The 18,369-nt window shown below is 37.3% G+C and overlaps 1 protein-coding gene across 1 annotated transcript in view; it reads right to left on the reverse strand.

The window, feature by feature from the left end:
• Positions 1–275: 275 nt before the first annotated feature.
• The window catches only part of LOC107039129 (sodium- and chloride-dependent glycine transporter 1), a 32,223-nt gene continuing 14,129 nt past the window's right edge, over positions 276–18,369 (reverse strand). The window contains exons 4-10 of the mRNA XM_015258603.1: positions 16,528–16,735; positions 16,180–16,373; positions 14,735–14,915; positions 8,900–9,137; positions 5,981–6,319; positions 2,409–2,561; positions 276–782 (exon numbers count right to left, since the gene is read on the reverse strand). Coding sequence (XP_015114089.1) covers positions 720–782; positions 2,409–2,561; positions 5,981–6,319; positions 8,900–9,137; positions 14,735–14,915; positions 16,180–16,373; positions 16,528–16,735 — 1,376 coding nt within the window. The 3' untranslated portion in view covers positions 276–719. The remainder of the gene's footprint in view (positions 783–2,408; positions 2,562–5,980; positions 6,320–8,899; positions 9,138–14,734; positions 14,916–16,179; positions 16,374–16,527; positions 16,736–18,369) is intronic.

Here is an 18,369-nt window from a genome sequence, read left to right on the forward strand (position 1 = left end):
TGACATTGTGATCAATATTTTTGTCGTAAATTTTTGTTATTTTATTTCAATTTTTTCCCATTTTTTTTAATTAAAAAGTGATATCAAATTAAGACATTTTTATTTCAAGATAATCTTAATATCTTAAACCAAGATAATTTTTCTCAATCTCAAAAACTCCGACAAAAATATGCTGAAATAATTCCCAAAAAATAGAATAAAAACCAAAACAATGAAACAATCGAACTCTAGTGAAAATATTATTTATTCAAAACAATAGACAAATACTTGCACACAATAAATACAAAAATTCTTAAATAAATCTCCTCCGTCCTCTTAATTACAATCCCGAAGCCCTTAAAAAACAAGTGGCCCGCCTTTTGCAATTAAAAGGCTAAATTGGTACAACGTGGGCACTTACGGCTGGCCAAGTTTCAAAGGAAACACAAAATAAAAAATAAAGGACATGTCCCGGTTATCTATACTCTCGTAAAGTAACGAGTCCACTCTCTCGACCGCGTGATCCTCCCAGGTGAAGAGAGAAAAACGAAGAGAGGAAAAAACCAAAAACAGAGACTCTTTATTACCAAAGACGTATCGGTGTCTCGCTTGTGGTTCAAGTGCACACGGGATTTTTTTATTCGAGCAGAGAGACTAAAGGATCGTTTGAAGTGAATAAAAGAGGGAAAAATAGGAGGTAACGCGGTGGCGGACTGCAAGGGGCAGTTTCCACTTGAATTTCACCAGTCGGTTTTCGACGATGGTCCCCAGCTCTTCGATGGACGAAATAAACTGCAGTCACGCTGAGAACAAATAAATCGGAAAGAATGAGATGATTTTTTATTCCGAATGGAAGCTTTATAATCGCTCAAATTTAAGTTTTATTTTTTTGGCTTGGAATCACCTCTATTCATTGACACAAATTAAAATTTAATTTTTCAAACAGATTCGAAAAAATTGATGTTTTTCCAAAAATCGATTTTTCAACGATCACTCAAAAAATTGTCATCAAAATAAAATTAGTTATGGCTCAAAAAATTGATAACAATACCCTCTTGATTCTATCAGAATATGATGGGGGTCGCACAATTCGTTGTTGAATTACAGCACGATTGTTATGCGATTTGAAACAGAAAATCGGTTTTCTCATGATTACTGAAAGAATTATCAGTAATAGCAGTTAAATCAGGGCTTGAAAAGTATATTTCAGTAGTGAAGCGGTAAACCGAGTTAAGTCGATTTTGACTATTAGCCAGTTTTTGCTGAATATCTCGGAATCTAAGAGAGATAGCAAAATTTTTCTCATGACTTTTTTTATAACGCTTTATTAGCTCTACAAAAAAGGTCATGACAAAAATCTTTCTATCTCTTTTAGATTCCGAGATATTCGTCAAAAACTAGCCAATAGTAAAAAACGACTTAACCCGGTTTACCGCTTCGCTACTGATTTCAATGCCTTCTTAATCAAGTTGAAAAATGGTGAGAACACCCTCATTGCTTATCAAGTTACACAATACGGTTATGAGCTTTTTATATCAAAATCTCTCTCTCAAATACCAGTCTCTATTATGTTGAATACTTATTCATATTGATTCATGGTTCCGACTAAATTCTGACAGAACCTGGGTTAAACTTTGGCTAAATCCTGAATAAACCCTGACTGAATCCCGGCTATACACTGATTAAACCTTGATTAGACCCGCACTGAAAACGAATTCGAGTCTTGAGAGGTTCTGAATTATTCGACAGAAAGAAATGATATCCAAAATTTTGATGACGTTTCAATTGATGATAGTACTATGACATAAAAAAATAGAAGAGGAGCATAGTGAGATAAGAATTTAAAAAAGAGAACCCATTCGGAGGCAAATTGCTAATTTATTAGCAACAATAACTAAACTTATTCATAAAAAATACAACTGCCCACTTGGCTCAAATCAAATTTGACCCTCATCTCTTTGATCGTCTCTTAAACATATCCAACAAATTGATCGATTGTTTGCAAACGAGTGTCATAATATTGAAACTGAAAACCAATTTTTCTCTTTAATGAAGCAAACGACAACACAATATTCCGAGAGCTTGCCGCTCAATATATCCTCACTCTCCTTGAACGTCGAAAAAATACTCAGCGTCATAAATCAAGTTGACACTCGTATTATTGGTACGTACGAGAGGTGAAAGCCAGGACAATGGCGGACGGTGTGTATGAACAACCCGAGTTAACTTTGACGTAATTTAGCTTTTGCGAAAATTGACCGGTTTTCTTGCCGTTCTCACACAGAGCCAAATCCCTCAATCCACTTCAACTTCCCTTCTCCCCCCCCCCCCCCGGCCCAATTTATCAGCAAGTCTCGCACATTGATCCGCTGTCAGTGTTGATAGCCATAGGTACCACCCATGCCAACGCGCTTTTAATCAAAACTCACCGGTCCTTTCCATAGACTATGAAGGAAGAATAACGGCAGAGGTGCCAGTGTCGCCAGACCGATCAGAATACCGATGACATTCGCCGATGATGGGAAAGCGTAGTCACCGTACGTCGGTGGAAGGTAGGTGATCATCTGGTAGGTGAAGACGCCCTGAAAGGATTCAAAATCGTTTAAAAAAATCAGTTTCTTAAATTATTTGAGACTATTATGAGATGAAGGAAAATTTTTTTGGTTTGGTTTCTGGTTTTTATATAGAATTGGCTATTCTAAAATTTGATTTATCGCTGTTTTAAAATTAATAATACGATGTTGAATGGATTTAATTCACTTGGATGTTTAATGCGTGCTTCAAAGAATTTTGCAATTGACAGATTTTTGAATGTTTATTACATTGGATCGCTCCCTTTCAATTTCTTATCTAAATCTTCTCCTTCTTGTTAATTGATTCATTGGATTAAATATTCTAAAAATTAAATGACAGCAGTTTTATCTAATTGATTCATTGATTCGATTTTTTAAGGCGATATTGGAATTCGATATAAATATTAAAGTTGGTTGAAATTTATAAAAATATTTTTAATTTGTTTGGTTGTATTATTTATCAATAGATATAGCTTGATTTTAAGATTGATTCTGATTATTTGCAAGAGTAACATCATTAACGCCATATAAATTCACTTGAGTATTTCACAGCACCAAACTAATTTGATTTCAATATTTTTTAGATTACTAGTGGTTGGATGAGTCAAGATAATTCAATTCGCATGTGAATAAATTTGTTACGATAGAAAATTGATATTGATGTTCATAAATTATTTTTAAAAAACGCTCCTAGTTTCAAAAAATTGCAATTGTAAACCATTTAATTTGTTTCAGATTTTAAAAATTTTTTCTAACGAATCGATATCGAGATTCAAATTCAAACCTGCAAAGTTTAAATAATAAACTCATTGCTAAATGGCCGAAAATTTAAGGTCAAATGGTGCTCAAACGATAGCTCTGATGTTCAGCTACGCAAGTATAAAAGCATTTCACATGAGAAAAAATAGCCAAAGTACTTGGATATCCATAAATGAAATTTATACGGATGAAATATATTAGTACGATTCAATATGTTCCTCTGATCACGCCGCAAATACCTTAATGAGTTTTTCCATTCGACAATGCACCTCAATTGCTCTCCAGTTACTCATCCACTGATAACCAGATGAAAAAAAAGGTCAAATGGAAAGAATTATTAATCCCCTAGTCCACGCGAATTGAACTACTTACTGGAGCGCATGTCAATTAAAAAAACATCAAAGCGAATGGTGAAAAATAAGAAACAAATTTTTTATCCTTTCGATATAATCCACTGTGCAATCCCCCCCACTGGTTTCATCTAATATGAATGGAAAAATCCGTGGAAAAAAAGGTATTCAACCGGAGAAAATAGCCGGAAAAGAATGAAATGGAACGATGGAGTAACGAGAGGAATAAATATCGCACAAATGACGGAGAGACGAAACGAAGTCTTTCAATATGGTAAGGCTCTACCAAAATCCCCGGGTGTACTTTAATCCCTCGTTAACGAGTACGAGCGCGATGTTCACCAGTGCTTGGCTGTATCATAAAGCAGCTGGTGTGTGTGGCCGTTCAATTTTTTACTTTTTTACGTTTTAATGCTTGTTTTTAAGGCGAAAAATATATACATGGTGGGCATTTGTGGCGCGGTGCGACGCAATGAGAACGATTTAATGAAAGTAATGACGGTGTTTTCGGGGTTTTGAGTTTTATGCTGACGTGAGTTGGGTGAAAGGCGAAAGTGCAGGCGCTATTTTTGATGTCTGGCGGGCGAATCGGGGGTCTAAAGTTTTCAGAGATGTATTCACTGAGCGACAAAAAAAATAAGTTTCATTTTGAGACTTGTGAACTGAAATTCAGGCTTTTGAAAGTCTTAAAGATATCCACGACTGTCTTTCACAGTTTGGTAGAGACCAGTGTAGAGATTCAAGCATCTTCCATCATCAAATCTGTCAATTGAATTACGTGAAAAAAATTTGAAAGGAATCATGAATATTCAGCGTTATTCAAATTACTTTTTGCCCAAAATTATAATTTTTTTAGGCATGAAATCAATTTTTGATAAAATTCAGAATATGAATAAATTTGTTCTGATTCCAAACAAATGATATTTACAGTGGCAAATTGATTGTTCATAAATTATTTATAGAAAATGCTTGTAATTTTCAAAAATTGCACTTTTGAAATTATTTCCTTAGTCTTCTTTCAAGTTGTGTTTCTTCATTTTTTTTTGCAATTTTTTTATAAGGAATCAATCGAATTTCCTCTACTCATTGACGCCAATTGAAATTCAATTTTTCATATAGATTCGAAAAAATTGATATTTTCCAAAAATCGATTTTTCAACGATCACTCAAAAATTTGTCATCAAAATGGAATTAGTCGAGGCTAAAAAAATTGATAACAATACATTCTTAATTCTATCAGAATATGATGGGGGTCGCACAATTCGCTGTTGGGTTATAGCACATTGTTCATGCGATTTAAAAGAGAAAATCGGTTTTCTCATGATTACTGAAAGAATCATTAGTAATAGCAATTAAATCAGGGCTTGAAAAGTATATTTCAATGTCTTCTTAATCAAGTTGAAAAATGGTGAGAACAGCATCATCGCTCATCAAGTTACACAATACCGTCATGAGCTTTTTATATCAAAATCTTTATCTCTCAGATACCAGTCTCTATTATGTTGAATACTTATTCATATTGATTCATGGTCCCGACTAACTTCTGACAGGACCTGGGTTATACTCTGGCTAAATCCTGAATAAACCCTGACTAAAACCCGGCTATACACTGGTTAAACCTTGATTGAACCTTGATTAAACCCGGACGGAAAACGAATTTGCGTCTCGAGACGATCTGAATGTGGAATCATGCGACAGAACTGAATAAAATGCCAAATTTCGATAACATTTCAATTGATGATAGTGCTATGACATGAAAAAATAGAAGAAAAGAATACTGAAATAAGAATTTTTGAAAAAGAAGCTATTCGGAAGCAAATTGCTAATTTATTAGCAACAATACACTCATTCATAAAAAAAATGCAACTCTACTTGTTCTGGGTGACATTCACCTTGATATATTCGGCATTAAAATGAGATAAAATCTCTTCCTGCCCTGTAATCTCGCCCTCATCAATTATTTCTCTTCCCATAATGAACTCTCCATTCCCTCAATGACAACCCCCAATTCCCCCCCCCCCCCCCCCCAGTATCAAGACCCGACCAATTGACTACTACACTCCGATTTACCCCCCATTGACAAAGGGGATAACGTGTAAATTTGGTACATTGTCACCGGTGCAAATGCAAACAGGAGACGAGTAAACCCAGTGTATCTGCAATATAAACCAAGAGCAGTAGTTCGGGGATGACTAGTAAACCTCCGTAGGTGAGTAGATGGAAATGAGACATACACGTTTACGATGAAGCCAATGGTGTGTGTTTCACGGCTGATTGGTGAAATTCATGAGTACAATGTTTTCGCCTGAATTTACTTACCACCGTTGTAATTGGTGCAAGCACTGTCCAGCTGAGCCACCAGTACTTGTACATAATTTTGCCAAACGTCATTTTCATTTCCGCGACATTGCCGAGAAATTTATCACAACCGTATATCCAAGCTGGCACTATGACTTCGGCAAATCCAATCAGTAGTATCGCCCAAGATGCCGTATTCCAGTCCATCAGTGTGTACATGTATATACCACCATCAAAGATCATTGGCAGTGCTAAAAGCCATCCACAGATGCATATAAACAGGATCACTAGGCTCTCGTGTTTCCGGAGATTCGGACGTACGTCCAGTACAGCTGTGTTTATCGCCTGAACTCCTGCAAACTGTGATTGGATATTGACATACTGGTGGTATTTAGATTGTTGAGGAGGTGGAGATGATTAGAGTGGTGAATTGGGGATCATGAGGCTGATCATTTGGGCATTGAGGATTAATGGAACATTGCAATTATGTTTTTTGGAGAGCTCTCGCTGTCTTTCTTAGACGAGAGGCTTTCAATGCACGAGTTCTGGGCACAGGATTTGGAAGGGACTGTTCATGATTAATAACTCTGTTTTTATAATCATCAAGTCAGGATGTAATAAATGTAGACAAACCTGGCGAGAATGGAAGAGAAACGACAGTTATTTCAACAGCATTTTGATTTCATTCAAATCATTATACACGAGACTCAACCTGAGCTCCTACAAACTCTGATTGGATATTGACATACTGGTGGTATTTAAATTGTTGAGGAGGTGGAGATGATTAGAGTGGTGAATTGGGGATCATGAGGCTGATCATTTGGGCATTGAGGATTGATGGAACATTGCAATTATGTTTTTTGGAGAGGTGTTGCTGTCTTTCTTAGACGAGAGGCTTTCAATACACGAGTTCTGGGCACAGGATTTGGAAGGGACTGTTCATGATTAATAACTCTGTTTTTATAATCATCAAGTCAGGATGTAATAAATGTAGACAAACCTGGCGAGAATGGAAGAGAAACGACAGTTATCTCAACAGCATTTTGATTTCATTTAAATCATTATACACGAAACTCAACCTGAGCTCCTACAAACTCTGATTGGATATTGACATACTGGTGGTATTTAAATTGTTGAGGAGGTGGAGATGATTAGAGTGGTGAATTGGGGATCATGAGGCTGATCATTTGGGCATTGAGGATTGATGGAACATTGCAATTATGTTTTTTGGAGAGGTGTTGCTGTCTTTCTTAGACGAGAGGCTTTCAATACACGAGTTCTGGGCACAGGATTTGGAAGGGACTGTTCATGATTAATAACTCTGTTTTTATAATCATCAAGTCAGGATGTAATAAATGTAGACAAACCTGGCGAGAATGGAAGAGAAACGACAGTTATTTCAACAGCATTTTGATTTCATTCAAATCATTATACACGAGACTCAACCTGAGCTCCTACAAACTCTGATTGGATATTGACATACTGGTGGTATTTAGATTGTTGAGGAGGTGGGCATGATTAGAGTGGTGAATTGGGGATCATGAGGCCGATCATTTGGGCATTGAGGATTGATCGGGCATTGCAATTATGTTTTTTGAAGAGCTCTCGCTGTCTTTCTTAGACGAGAGGCTTTCAATGGACGAGCTCTGGGCTCAGGATTTGGAATGGACTCTTCATGATTAATAACTCTGTTTTTATAATCATCAAGTCAGGATGTAATAAATATAGACAAACCTGGCCAGAATGAAAGAGAAAGCTGAGTAAAACTTTTCTCTTGTTCTCATTGAAACATCAGCTATTTCAACAGCATTTACGCGCAGTGCGCGCAGGTAACATGAGGGATTTTTGCAATAATTGTTGTTAGTGGTTTTGGTAGGAGACCAGAGCTGCTGCCGTGACCCTCCAGTCCGGCGTAATGCATGCGCCACCGTTGTTTCAATAATCCGAGGTCCCCTTCCTCACTCTACGGCCTCTTCTCTTTCGAAGCGTCCCGCACGAAACAGAGCAGACGAGAGGGCAGTGCGGAATGAATAAAAAAAAGGGAATGGAGAGAGAAATGGGAAAAAAAGGGGAAATAAAATGATAAGGGCGAGATAGAGAGGGAAATAGAATAAAATGAAAAAGCGAGGGTGGGGAAAAAAGTGTCGAGTGAAAACGTGAGTGGTGTGTCCCGGGGGATAGAGTAATAATTTTTTTTTCATGCGCGCGTCACGTTGGAATTAATATGCAAGTGATACTCACGCGGTAGTAATGCGTCAGACGGTAATTAATGTTTCATTGGTGATTTCCCGGGTTCTATTATGGATTTAATGCGCTGGAGGTGGGTGTATTTGATGAAAGGATAATTATTGTGGTGTAATGGGGGAGTTAATTTGGAATTAAAGGGTTGCAGTTGCTTTCGCGAATGAAAGAATGGGGCAAAGGACGTGCTTTGTGTTGAGCAAAAAATGCCGCATTTTCGATTGAGATATCACGAGAAATACTGGGGAAACCGTCGAAACCTACCGTGTAGAAAATGTAGGGAATTTTACCCCGAATGAAATGATTTCCGATTTTTCTCGTTACGATATATAGTTCACGAGATACACGCATTCTTTCAAGTAGCTACTGCGCTTCACTTTTTCGGGGATTCAAACAAACGTCGATTTCTCGAGAACTATACACCGGAGAAATGCGATGGACAAATCATTTTATTCGTGATGAAATTCCCTACCATTCTTCTCCTTTGTATGTTGATGACCCGTCAATAGTTATCGAGATATTTCGATCGATAACGGAGCATTGAAGGTATAATGCTTTCGATGAGCATTCTACCCCTTTTAGTGACCACTATTTCGCAGCAGATCCGTTTGAATTTCCATTACAGCGTATATTTCTGAGATAACAACCCATACAGCATCGATAACCCGGGATATTTACACATAAAAGAACGATATTTACCTGGCTTCCCAGTCCGAGAATAAACAGCATGAAGAAGAACAAGAAAGCCCAGAGATTCGGCCACGGCATTCTGACAACAGCCTCCGGATAAGCAACGAAAGCGAGTCCAGGTCCACTCTTTACAACCTCCTCGATCGGCATATTCATCTGCTTCGCCAAGTATCCCATGATCGTGAATATGACGAATCCCGCGAATATCGATGTGAATAGATTGGTGAGCGAGACGAATATCGCATCCCTGTGACAAAAAAAAAGGGAAGAATGGAGAGAAATAATACAGGCTAAAGGGACCAGAAAAAAAACATATTGAGAGGAGAAAAGAATGTCGAGAGTAAGGAGAAATGAATGGTATGGGGGCGAGGAAGAGGCGGGAGAAAGGATAAAAACGAGATATGGATCGTGGTTTATTCCGTCTAGGGTATTCGGCTGAGGATTCCGTGAGCCCGTCTCACCCTGAAATCCCTCGGCAAGGTTCACCCCTTCCCGATGCCCCTTCAGCCCCTTCAGCTCTCCCAAAAACCCCCGAGGTTGCAAGATTACGCGGGATCCACCGGATCTTTTGTTCGCGGCTCCTCGAATTACTTCACGTTCGAGTGCCAACCCACTAACAGAATTCTCAAACTTGCATTGTACAAGCCTATTCTCTCCTCTTTTAGCCATTTCTTCTTCTTCATTTGGGGGAGCGGTGGGACATTGAGAGGATATGGTTTTCAGATCGATGGGTGAAGGGACAACTGGGGAATTGAAACTGGCGGAGCAATATTGACTTGCATCACTTGGATTGCTTCGTATTGTTTAAGGGGAAAAACAAGTTGACAATTGCATTTTTTTATAAATGAGTATAGTTATTGGTGCTGATAAATTCGTAATTTGCTTCCGAATGGGATCTCTCTTTATGGTTTGTTTGTAGGTGAATATGAATAGATTGTTCTGATGAGGAGTGGATATACCGCTCGAAACGTTGGCAAGTAGTGAAGATTTGTATTTTTCAATTCAATTGGAGGGTAGAATTGCCGACAACCGCACAATGACCTGGAGGAGTAGGAGGAATGTTTATAATTATACTGGCGGTTAGAAAAATCATTTTGTCACATTTACAGTGTTAAAAATTTTTGTCTGAATTTTCCGTGCCAAATTCCGGACATTTTTATCGTGTTCAAGTTCCACTGAAATTTCACGAAATCTTGTTATTGAAAAATCAAATGTTCCGTTGATTTTCTGTTCAAATCATCTAGAAATCAATAGAATACTTGATTTTTCAGATCAATTGTTCTGTGAAAATTCAGAAAAATCAGGAAAATTCAGGGAAAATTGAAAATTCACGTTTTTTTGTTTCCGAATATTCATGTTCCTCTGAAAATTTAATCAAGTTCTGAAATTTCCATCTCACTTCCACTGAAAACTCATGGATTTCCGTGAACTCAATTTAAAACTTAAACTTTCATAACCATTTTTTCCCTACATCCGATTCCATGTCACTCTCATGAGATTTACTATAATAATCATTTTTCAAATTTCAAATTTCCATGAAATTAGAAAAAATTTCTATTGGGAACGTAAATTTCGCGATAACAAAGCTCTTCCATTCGAAAGCAAAAAACTGGAAATGACCGGATTGACGAAAACAATGGAAATACTGACAAGTCAGATCCCCGAAAAAGCTCGTTTGCTATAACGAGACCCGTGAAAATGCTGCACTCAACAGTGGAAAATTCCGTCCTCCAATCCCCATCCGGTGTGAAAATTCAAGTATTGTAGATTCCCACTGACCCAGCGATTCAATGTGATCAGTGGAATTCACTACTCCACACATTGCTCAGCGCTTCGTTGGGATCAATATCAAATAGTGACATCTTTGTTTAACCAAACGATTTAACAATTTCAACGAGAGGAGAGAGGAATGCTTTAACTATCTGAACCAGTAAATTTTTTTCCATTACAAGACTGGAATATGACCTTTTCGTTGAATCTGAAGTGGAAGAATGTCGGGAGAAATATCAGAATTGTTGAAATGAACAAATTCATCTGCGAATTTTTCGAGTTTTTCATTCTGGTGAAATTCATTAGTTGAAATTAAAAATCGGGGGGGGGGGGATGCGGAATGTTATAATTGCGGGTAAATTTGGGGAGTGATATCAAAGGACCTTTCGACATATCAAAACATCTCGCTCTTGATTCGTCGATTCGCTCCCATGTATTTACCCAATTAATTAACATAAGTGCAATTGATGTTTGTCTGCTTATAGCTCTAACATTTATTTGTATGACACGTATGTTGATATGAGAACAGGAGTAAAATAGAATTGATGATGTTTGAATTTGGTAATGGTTTTGATGGAAATAATGGATATATTCTAAATTCATTTGATTCCAAGAAAAAAATTGGTTAAATGGGCTTGCGAGTCTAATTATCTTTACCCACGACTCGTGCGATTTTCATAATCTCACGAATACGTATTTATTTTTGTTTTGTTCTTCTCTACCATGCCTGCACCCTGAAAAATTATCTTTTTGAATCAAATAACGTTTATTTAAATGGTACCAAAAAAATTTTTTTTTCAAATTCAATAGAAATTTTTACTCGAAATTTTGTTTATATTAAATAATTTTGTTTTACTATTAATTAATAATATTCATTTGATGGAAATAAATTCTTTATTTATACGAAATAAACCGTTTTCTTGTATTGAGAAAATTTCTTTACTTGCATCAAATAAATTTTTTCTTTGAACTAAATAAATATTTATTTGATACTAATAATTGATTGTCACTTTAAAATGGTATTAAACTCGAAAAAGATTGAACGAATAAATGATGGAAATATTGCAGATTCATTCAATTTCAAGAGGAAAGGTTATAAGAGTCTTATGGGTCAAATGGTATTGACAGTTTAATTATCTTCAACATCTTCAATTTAATACAACGTTTCATTTGAAATAAATAACAAAATTGCAAATCAAGATTTATGTTCAATTCAAAAGGCCCATTTTTCTGTATGTGACGCTGTACGTGCACTAGTTTCCCGAACGTCTGAAGTACATTCCACTCGCACAACCCAAAAATAGAGTTATCAAAGTTTAAAAACCCCATCCATCAAAATTCCAAACTTTCAAATATAAAATGTATGAAATTCATTGACTGAACTTAATGTCTGTGCGCGAAGTACTGTAACTACTTAAAACTCCCTATTTCTTCAGTTTCAGTATCTCCTCTGGAGAAGCCGAAAATTCGGTAGAACAAATTGTACCAAGTTTTGAAATTGAATTATGGTCCTCTAACCGTGACGTTGAATGGTATTTTATCATCATTCCTCTTCATCAGGGATAAATAAATGAGTGCCATCGGAAGTTTTGGAATTTCTAGAAATTGTTTGTTGTTAATCTATTCGTATTTTCACTTTGTGATTACGTTGAGACATTAAGGGATGCCTTCACTCGTTTCGGTGGGGAGAGGGGATTGGGTGGTGCATTCAAACATCATCAATATTCAGAGGGTAAGTTCTTGGGTAATGTCTCATTTGCCGTGTGCAAATACGATGTTAATGGCTGCATGAAATTTGAATTCACATCAATGCAGAGGAAATATTTTTCTTGAATTAATAGAAGAATCTCTGTATGTGGTATGAAAAATAGGGAGAAAAATTCAGGTGGTTTCATACGTAAAAATATATATTATGTACGGAATTTACCTGATTTATATATTATAGAATATAAATTTATAGATGTTTCATATATATTATATATATTTTTCCGTGGGGAATGTCGAGCTGCCAAGGTTGGGTCGAGGTCGGGTCAGTATTGGCTGCCATAATTGAAAAACTAGGGGTAAAAATCTAAGCGACGCTTAGTTCGTAGGATTAGGTCAAGGTTGGGCCAATGAGTGGCAGCAAGGATATTCAAGTTGGGCGAATGTTGGGCGACTACTGGCAGTTATAAATAAAAAACTAGCGGCAAAAATTCAGGCAAACTTACGCGAGGCTTGGCCAGGAGTGGCCAGAAGATCAATATTGGACGAATGTTGGGCGAACGTTGGGCGAATACCGGCAGCCATAAAAAATGCAGAAAAAAATTCAGGCAACGTCGAAAATTCAGCCAGCTCCGCCGCCAATATTGTACCCGTACTCAAAATCCAAATATGAAGAACAAACGTCTGTTTACCCTGAAATATTCATGTACCCACGTCTTGTTACCGGCAAATCTGATATGCTTCCGAAGCCCTTAAGATATTTGGTTATGCATAGAACATCAGGCGGATACCCCGAAGGTTGTTTACGTATCATACGACACAAACAACCGTCCATGTACACCAACATTGGAGCCCATCTTAATTATCCTGGAAGGGGCTCCGGCGTAGTCAAGAGGAGAAAACAGAAACAAGTGATCGGCCTCCGAGAAAACACAGGATCATTCACATTATCCGATGCTGCTAGATGCAATAAAGTTCTCGAGAAAATTCTGGTTCGCGAGGAGGACGAGCATCGTTGAAATTTTAAACGAAGTAATCCCTAAATTGGAAGAAATTCCGGGGAATATTGCGTAAGGAATTAGCAAAGTCTTGACTGCGGAGGAAAATTGAACAGATAATGGAAAATTTTCGTAGCACCAGCTTTTGAGTTTTTTAATGACCAGTAATCGATTATTAATTGAGTTAATTAAATACAACATTTATGACGAGAATATTCATCTCAAATCTAATTTCAATTGCATTTTTTTCACATATTTCCCTTTATTAATCACTGATAACGAACAAAAATGTTGAAAAGAAGAATTTCAATTTTAACATTCCCTAAAATTCCCCTGAACTCTCAAAAAATTACTCCTCCCGAAAATTAACGAAACGATTCCTAAAGAAACTTCCCGAAATTCCTTCGCCGGCAATCAGCGAGCGTCTCCCTCAAATACCCCGAGAAAATATTTCAAGTAACTGAAGGTGAGCGGAATAAGAGATCCCGAATTTTCGGTCCAAGTGCAAATGAGAATTATCCCTTCCTCACAAAGGGCTCGATGTAGCCTGGCCGTGAGATAGCTGTAGATTTTACGTTGGTTAGAATTCCAGAGATCCGAAGACGGCGCGGGGGTAATGCACGAATGCCGGAGAGAACGATCAAAGTTAGTCTGAATACGTCTGTGCCTCTCGTCACGTACCTGTTTACCGGTTTGAAATGTATTTGCTTCTGAGGTACGACGGAAACTTTGGCCCTGAAAGGACTGATAACGTACAAGCATTTCCTCATTTGAAGCCCAAGCCCCATCAATGTTGAAAGGACCAAGTCACATGCACACAGACCTCCAGAAATCATGATGGATCATCAAATAATCTGGAGCTCAAATAACAAACGGTTTGATCTTTTGTTTGAGACCCAGAGATAAACAAACTGATGGCACATAGACTCCAAATATTTATACTTGTTTGTGAATATAAATGTGAATGAATGTGTTTGGAAGGTGTCTTTGGACAATGTTTGGCCAGTGTTTGGACTATGTTTGGATAATGTTTGGACAATAACGCCTGAAAGGACTGATAACATACAAGCGCTTTCTAATTTGAAACCCAAGGCTCATCAATGTTGAAAGGACCAAGTCATATACACACAGAACCCCATTACATTGTCCTCCACAAATCATGATGGACCATAAACCAATTTGGAGTTAAAATAACAAACAGTTTGATCTCTTGTTTGAGACCCAGAGATAAACAAACTGATGGCACATGGACTCCAACTGTTTATACTAGTTTGTGAATATAAATTGTGATTGACTGTACATTTTCCGAGTGAAATTCGGTGGAAATTGATAGCGTCACTGGTGACTGATTTCTACGTGGATTATACGTTACCTGTGACAATTATTCGTGAACGTACTGAAGCTCGATAACGTGATCAGAGATCCACAGCCGATACCCAGGGAATAGAAGATTTGCGACGCTGCGTCGCCCCAAACGTTTGCATTCAGAAGGGTAGACCAGTTTGGTGTGATGAACCACAGGGCACCATCGCCAGCTCCATCGAGCGTTACACCTTTAAATTTATGTGAGTTATTTAGATTTTAATGGGGATTCAGGGCGATCTGATTCAATCTAGGATATGGCTCGGAGGGGCGATTCACATTCGAATCGATTCTTGTTTTATAGCTATTTTTTCAAACCTGGAAAATTGTTAAATGGAGAATTATTCTACTGCAGCGGCATAAAGACAAGAATTTTGAATTTTTTTAGATGCTCAAACTAAAGAGAATTGAATAGCACTCTATGAAACATGAATAAACGAATCCCGGTGGCTTGGCGCAGTGGGTAAGTTCGTTGCCTCGCATGCGAAAGGTTCCGAGTTCAAATCCCGGCCGAGTAGAATGGTACGATTTAATAACCATTTAAAGTCTTGATCATCATTGTAGTATACCCTAACCGGATCGAAGCGATGTAAAATAACGATAAAAGAAAAATAAACGAATCATAATTGTCCAAGTCATTTAGGTCAGAGGAAAATAAAATAATTCTACTTCCATAATACTGCGTTTACTATGGCTTTCTTCGAACAAAGTTGATTAGAATTAATAGCTAGAATTGTGAGATTATTTCACATTTTTGACGTTAAGGATAGGAAAATCTGAATTCAATATAGTAAAAATGATGGTCGATTTTTTCACTTTGAACAAATAATATTAATATCCAAACACAAAATTTCTGATATGAAAAAACGGAAGCTGTGACTCAATATTCCAAATGAAGTTTTAATTTTTAATTTGGTGCTGAAAACACAAGATGACATTATTCTAAGCACGGAATTATATTGATGAGATGAACAACAGCATTAATTGAATTAGGGTGTGAACACTTTTACCAGAGTATCGACAAACATTGAATTTCAGAAATTCACACTCTAAAGTGTGTTCTAGAAGGAATTGAGTTGTAATTATGATTAAAATTTTATTCAGTGAGCATAGGAATTAGAACATGAGCAAATCATTTATTGTAATATGAAAATTGAACGGCTGATAAGTTGGGACAGATGAGTCTCATCGGTCGTATTGCTTTTTTCAATGTATTATTTATAATTGTTGAGAGAATAATTATACATAATAAATTGAAAAAAGGAACATCAAATCTGACAGAAAAAAGGGCATAATGAAGGAATGCATGTCTTAATGTCTTCATTGGCGAAAACAATCCAGAATTCCGAGAAAATCGAAGCGAATGTGAAAAGTCCCTCGTATTCAGAAAACATAATTCTCCAAATGTAATTCAACGAAAATACTTAAATTCATTTATATTTACAACCTACTCACCTCGAATAAAGAGTGCAATCAATACAAAATACGGAAATAGGGCAGTAAAATATACGATCTTTCCGACAGATTGGACGCCTCGTATAAGACACAAGTAGCAAATAATCCAGGCAAGTGTCAGACATCCAAAGAGCTCCCATCTCATTCCGCCCCAATTCTCCCAAGTTGCACCTCGTATACCCAGTACGTAATCACTGTAGTCCGATAGATTTTACGATTAGACACTTTACTCACTAAAATGGGAAATTTAATGTTTCGTTTCTCTGCGATTTCCTCTGTTGATTAACATTTTCCACCGCAAAATCATCGTTTCAAACGTATTCGTCAATTGGAACAATTAGTACTCACTTGTAATACTCCTCGGAGGATAAGATCTGCTTGTAGAGGGAACGCATTGCCGTGACTTCGGTTCCATTGTAACAGTGAGTGGTATTACCACCATCCGGATGGTTGAACTTTTGGCATACATCCGATATCGCTGAGCAACTCTGATTGAAGAATATGAGGGTTGAATTCTTTGACTGGCATTCTTCGTTGTCTAGAGCACTCCAGCAGTCTGAAATGAACGAACAACGTCTTTTTACACTGTCAAGTTGTTGGGAGTTAATTTTCTACTGAAATTTCAAGGGATTTTGTCATTGAAAATTCATCATTTCAGGGAAAAATCGGTGGGAACTGTAAATTTCAGTTCAATTATTCCGGAAAAATTGGGCAACATCAGGAAAATTCAGAGAATTGAAGAGAATTTTCAGGGAATTTTTTGAAAAATTCCTGGAATTCAAGGCTTTGGAGGAATTCCCGGAAAATTCAAAGGAATTTGGCTGTGAATATTAATTGTCATTTGACAATTCATGTAAATTCTGGAGTTGTTATTTGAATTTTCAGAGAAATTTGAAATTCCTTTGACTTTTTCCCCTTAAATCTAATTCAAGGTCTTTTTTTGAAAATTCAACCAAATTTTATTAACAATGGATACACTGTTGACAGTTTTCCACTAAAATTTCGGTAAGAGTCTTGGAAATTTCTAATAAGTAACATGTCCACTGAAATTCGAAGGAATTTTGTAATTTAAAATTCATAATTCTTTGGAAAAATTTTGGGAATTATAAATTTCAGTTCAATTATTCCGGAAAAATTAGTGAAAAATCAGGAAAATTCAGAGAAATCTCCCCTTGAATTCTAGATTCCTCTGAATTTTCAGGGAATTCCTCCAAAAATTCTTCAAATTCCGTGAAAATTCAAGGGAATTTTCCCGTGTATATTCATTTTCACTTGAAAATTCATGTTAATCATGGAAATTCAGTGTTTCCTCATGAATATTCAACTCATTTGCTCGTCGATAAATCCCATAATATAAACAAAAACCATAAATGTCATTTCAATTATTCCCTGCAAATTAATCGAAACCGTTAAAATTCATCGTAATTCGCCAATGAATATTCAATTGCCATTCAAACATCAAAGAAACTCCCCAACTCTTCCCCAAAATCGAAATTCCCCATTTACTCCGTTCAAATCTGATTCAACATCACTCCCCCGAAACCGACTCCTCAACTCCTCCTCGACTCCTCGTGAAATTTCAATGTTCCTCCAACAGTCTGATACCGAAACTAAATAATTTCGATAAAATGATAATTCCCATTGTAGCGGAAGACACTCGGCACCAGCGATAATTGGTGATTATGAGGGAATTAAAGGGAATAGAGCACCTCTGTTCGCCCCCTCTCCCCTCCCCCCACCGCCGCCCCCAGAAGCCAAAATTACCACAAAGCCAACTCATTACGTCATCATCCACCGGGTATTCACGTGTGTATAACGCATGTACATGCAGTGGTACTACATCAAACGACTGGACCGGAGTAATTTATACCGCATTGTTGGCCCGACCTGACCGAGCGCTTCCAAAACCTACTTATCGTCGTTAAAGGGCCCTCTGAAAGCCAAGTCCAGCCTGTCGACAACTCAACGCATGCAGCTAGTCTTTCATCCCCCCGCATTCTTCATTTACCACTAGGGGGTGGAGGGGATGGGGCTATTTTCACAGGTTAGCTTACGTGCCGGAGGCCTCTCGGTGTAAATGCAACCACTGGATGTCATGACCATCGTTAGACCCACCAGTGATAGAATATAGCCACGTGGAAATCCAACCGCCCTCTGGTGTAAACCTTCGACCCTTTGCACCCCCCCCCC

This window comes from Diachasma alloeum, unplaced genomic scaffold (genome assembly GCF_001412515.2).
Source record: "Diachasma alloeum isolate Michigan unplaced genomic scaffold, Dall2.0 Dall_scaffold_00178, whole genome shotgun sequence".
Taxonomy (NCBI): domain Eukaryota; kingdom Metazoa; phylum Arthropoda; class Insecta; order Hymenoptera; family Braconidae; genus Diachasma; species Diachasma alloeum.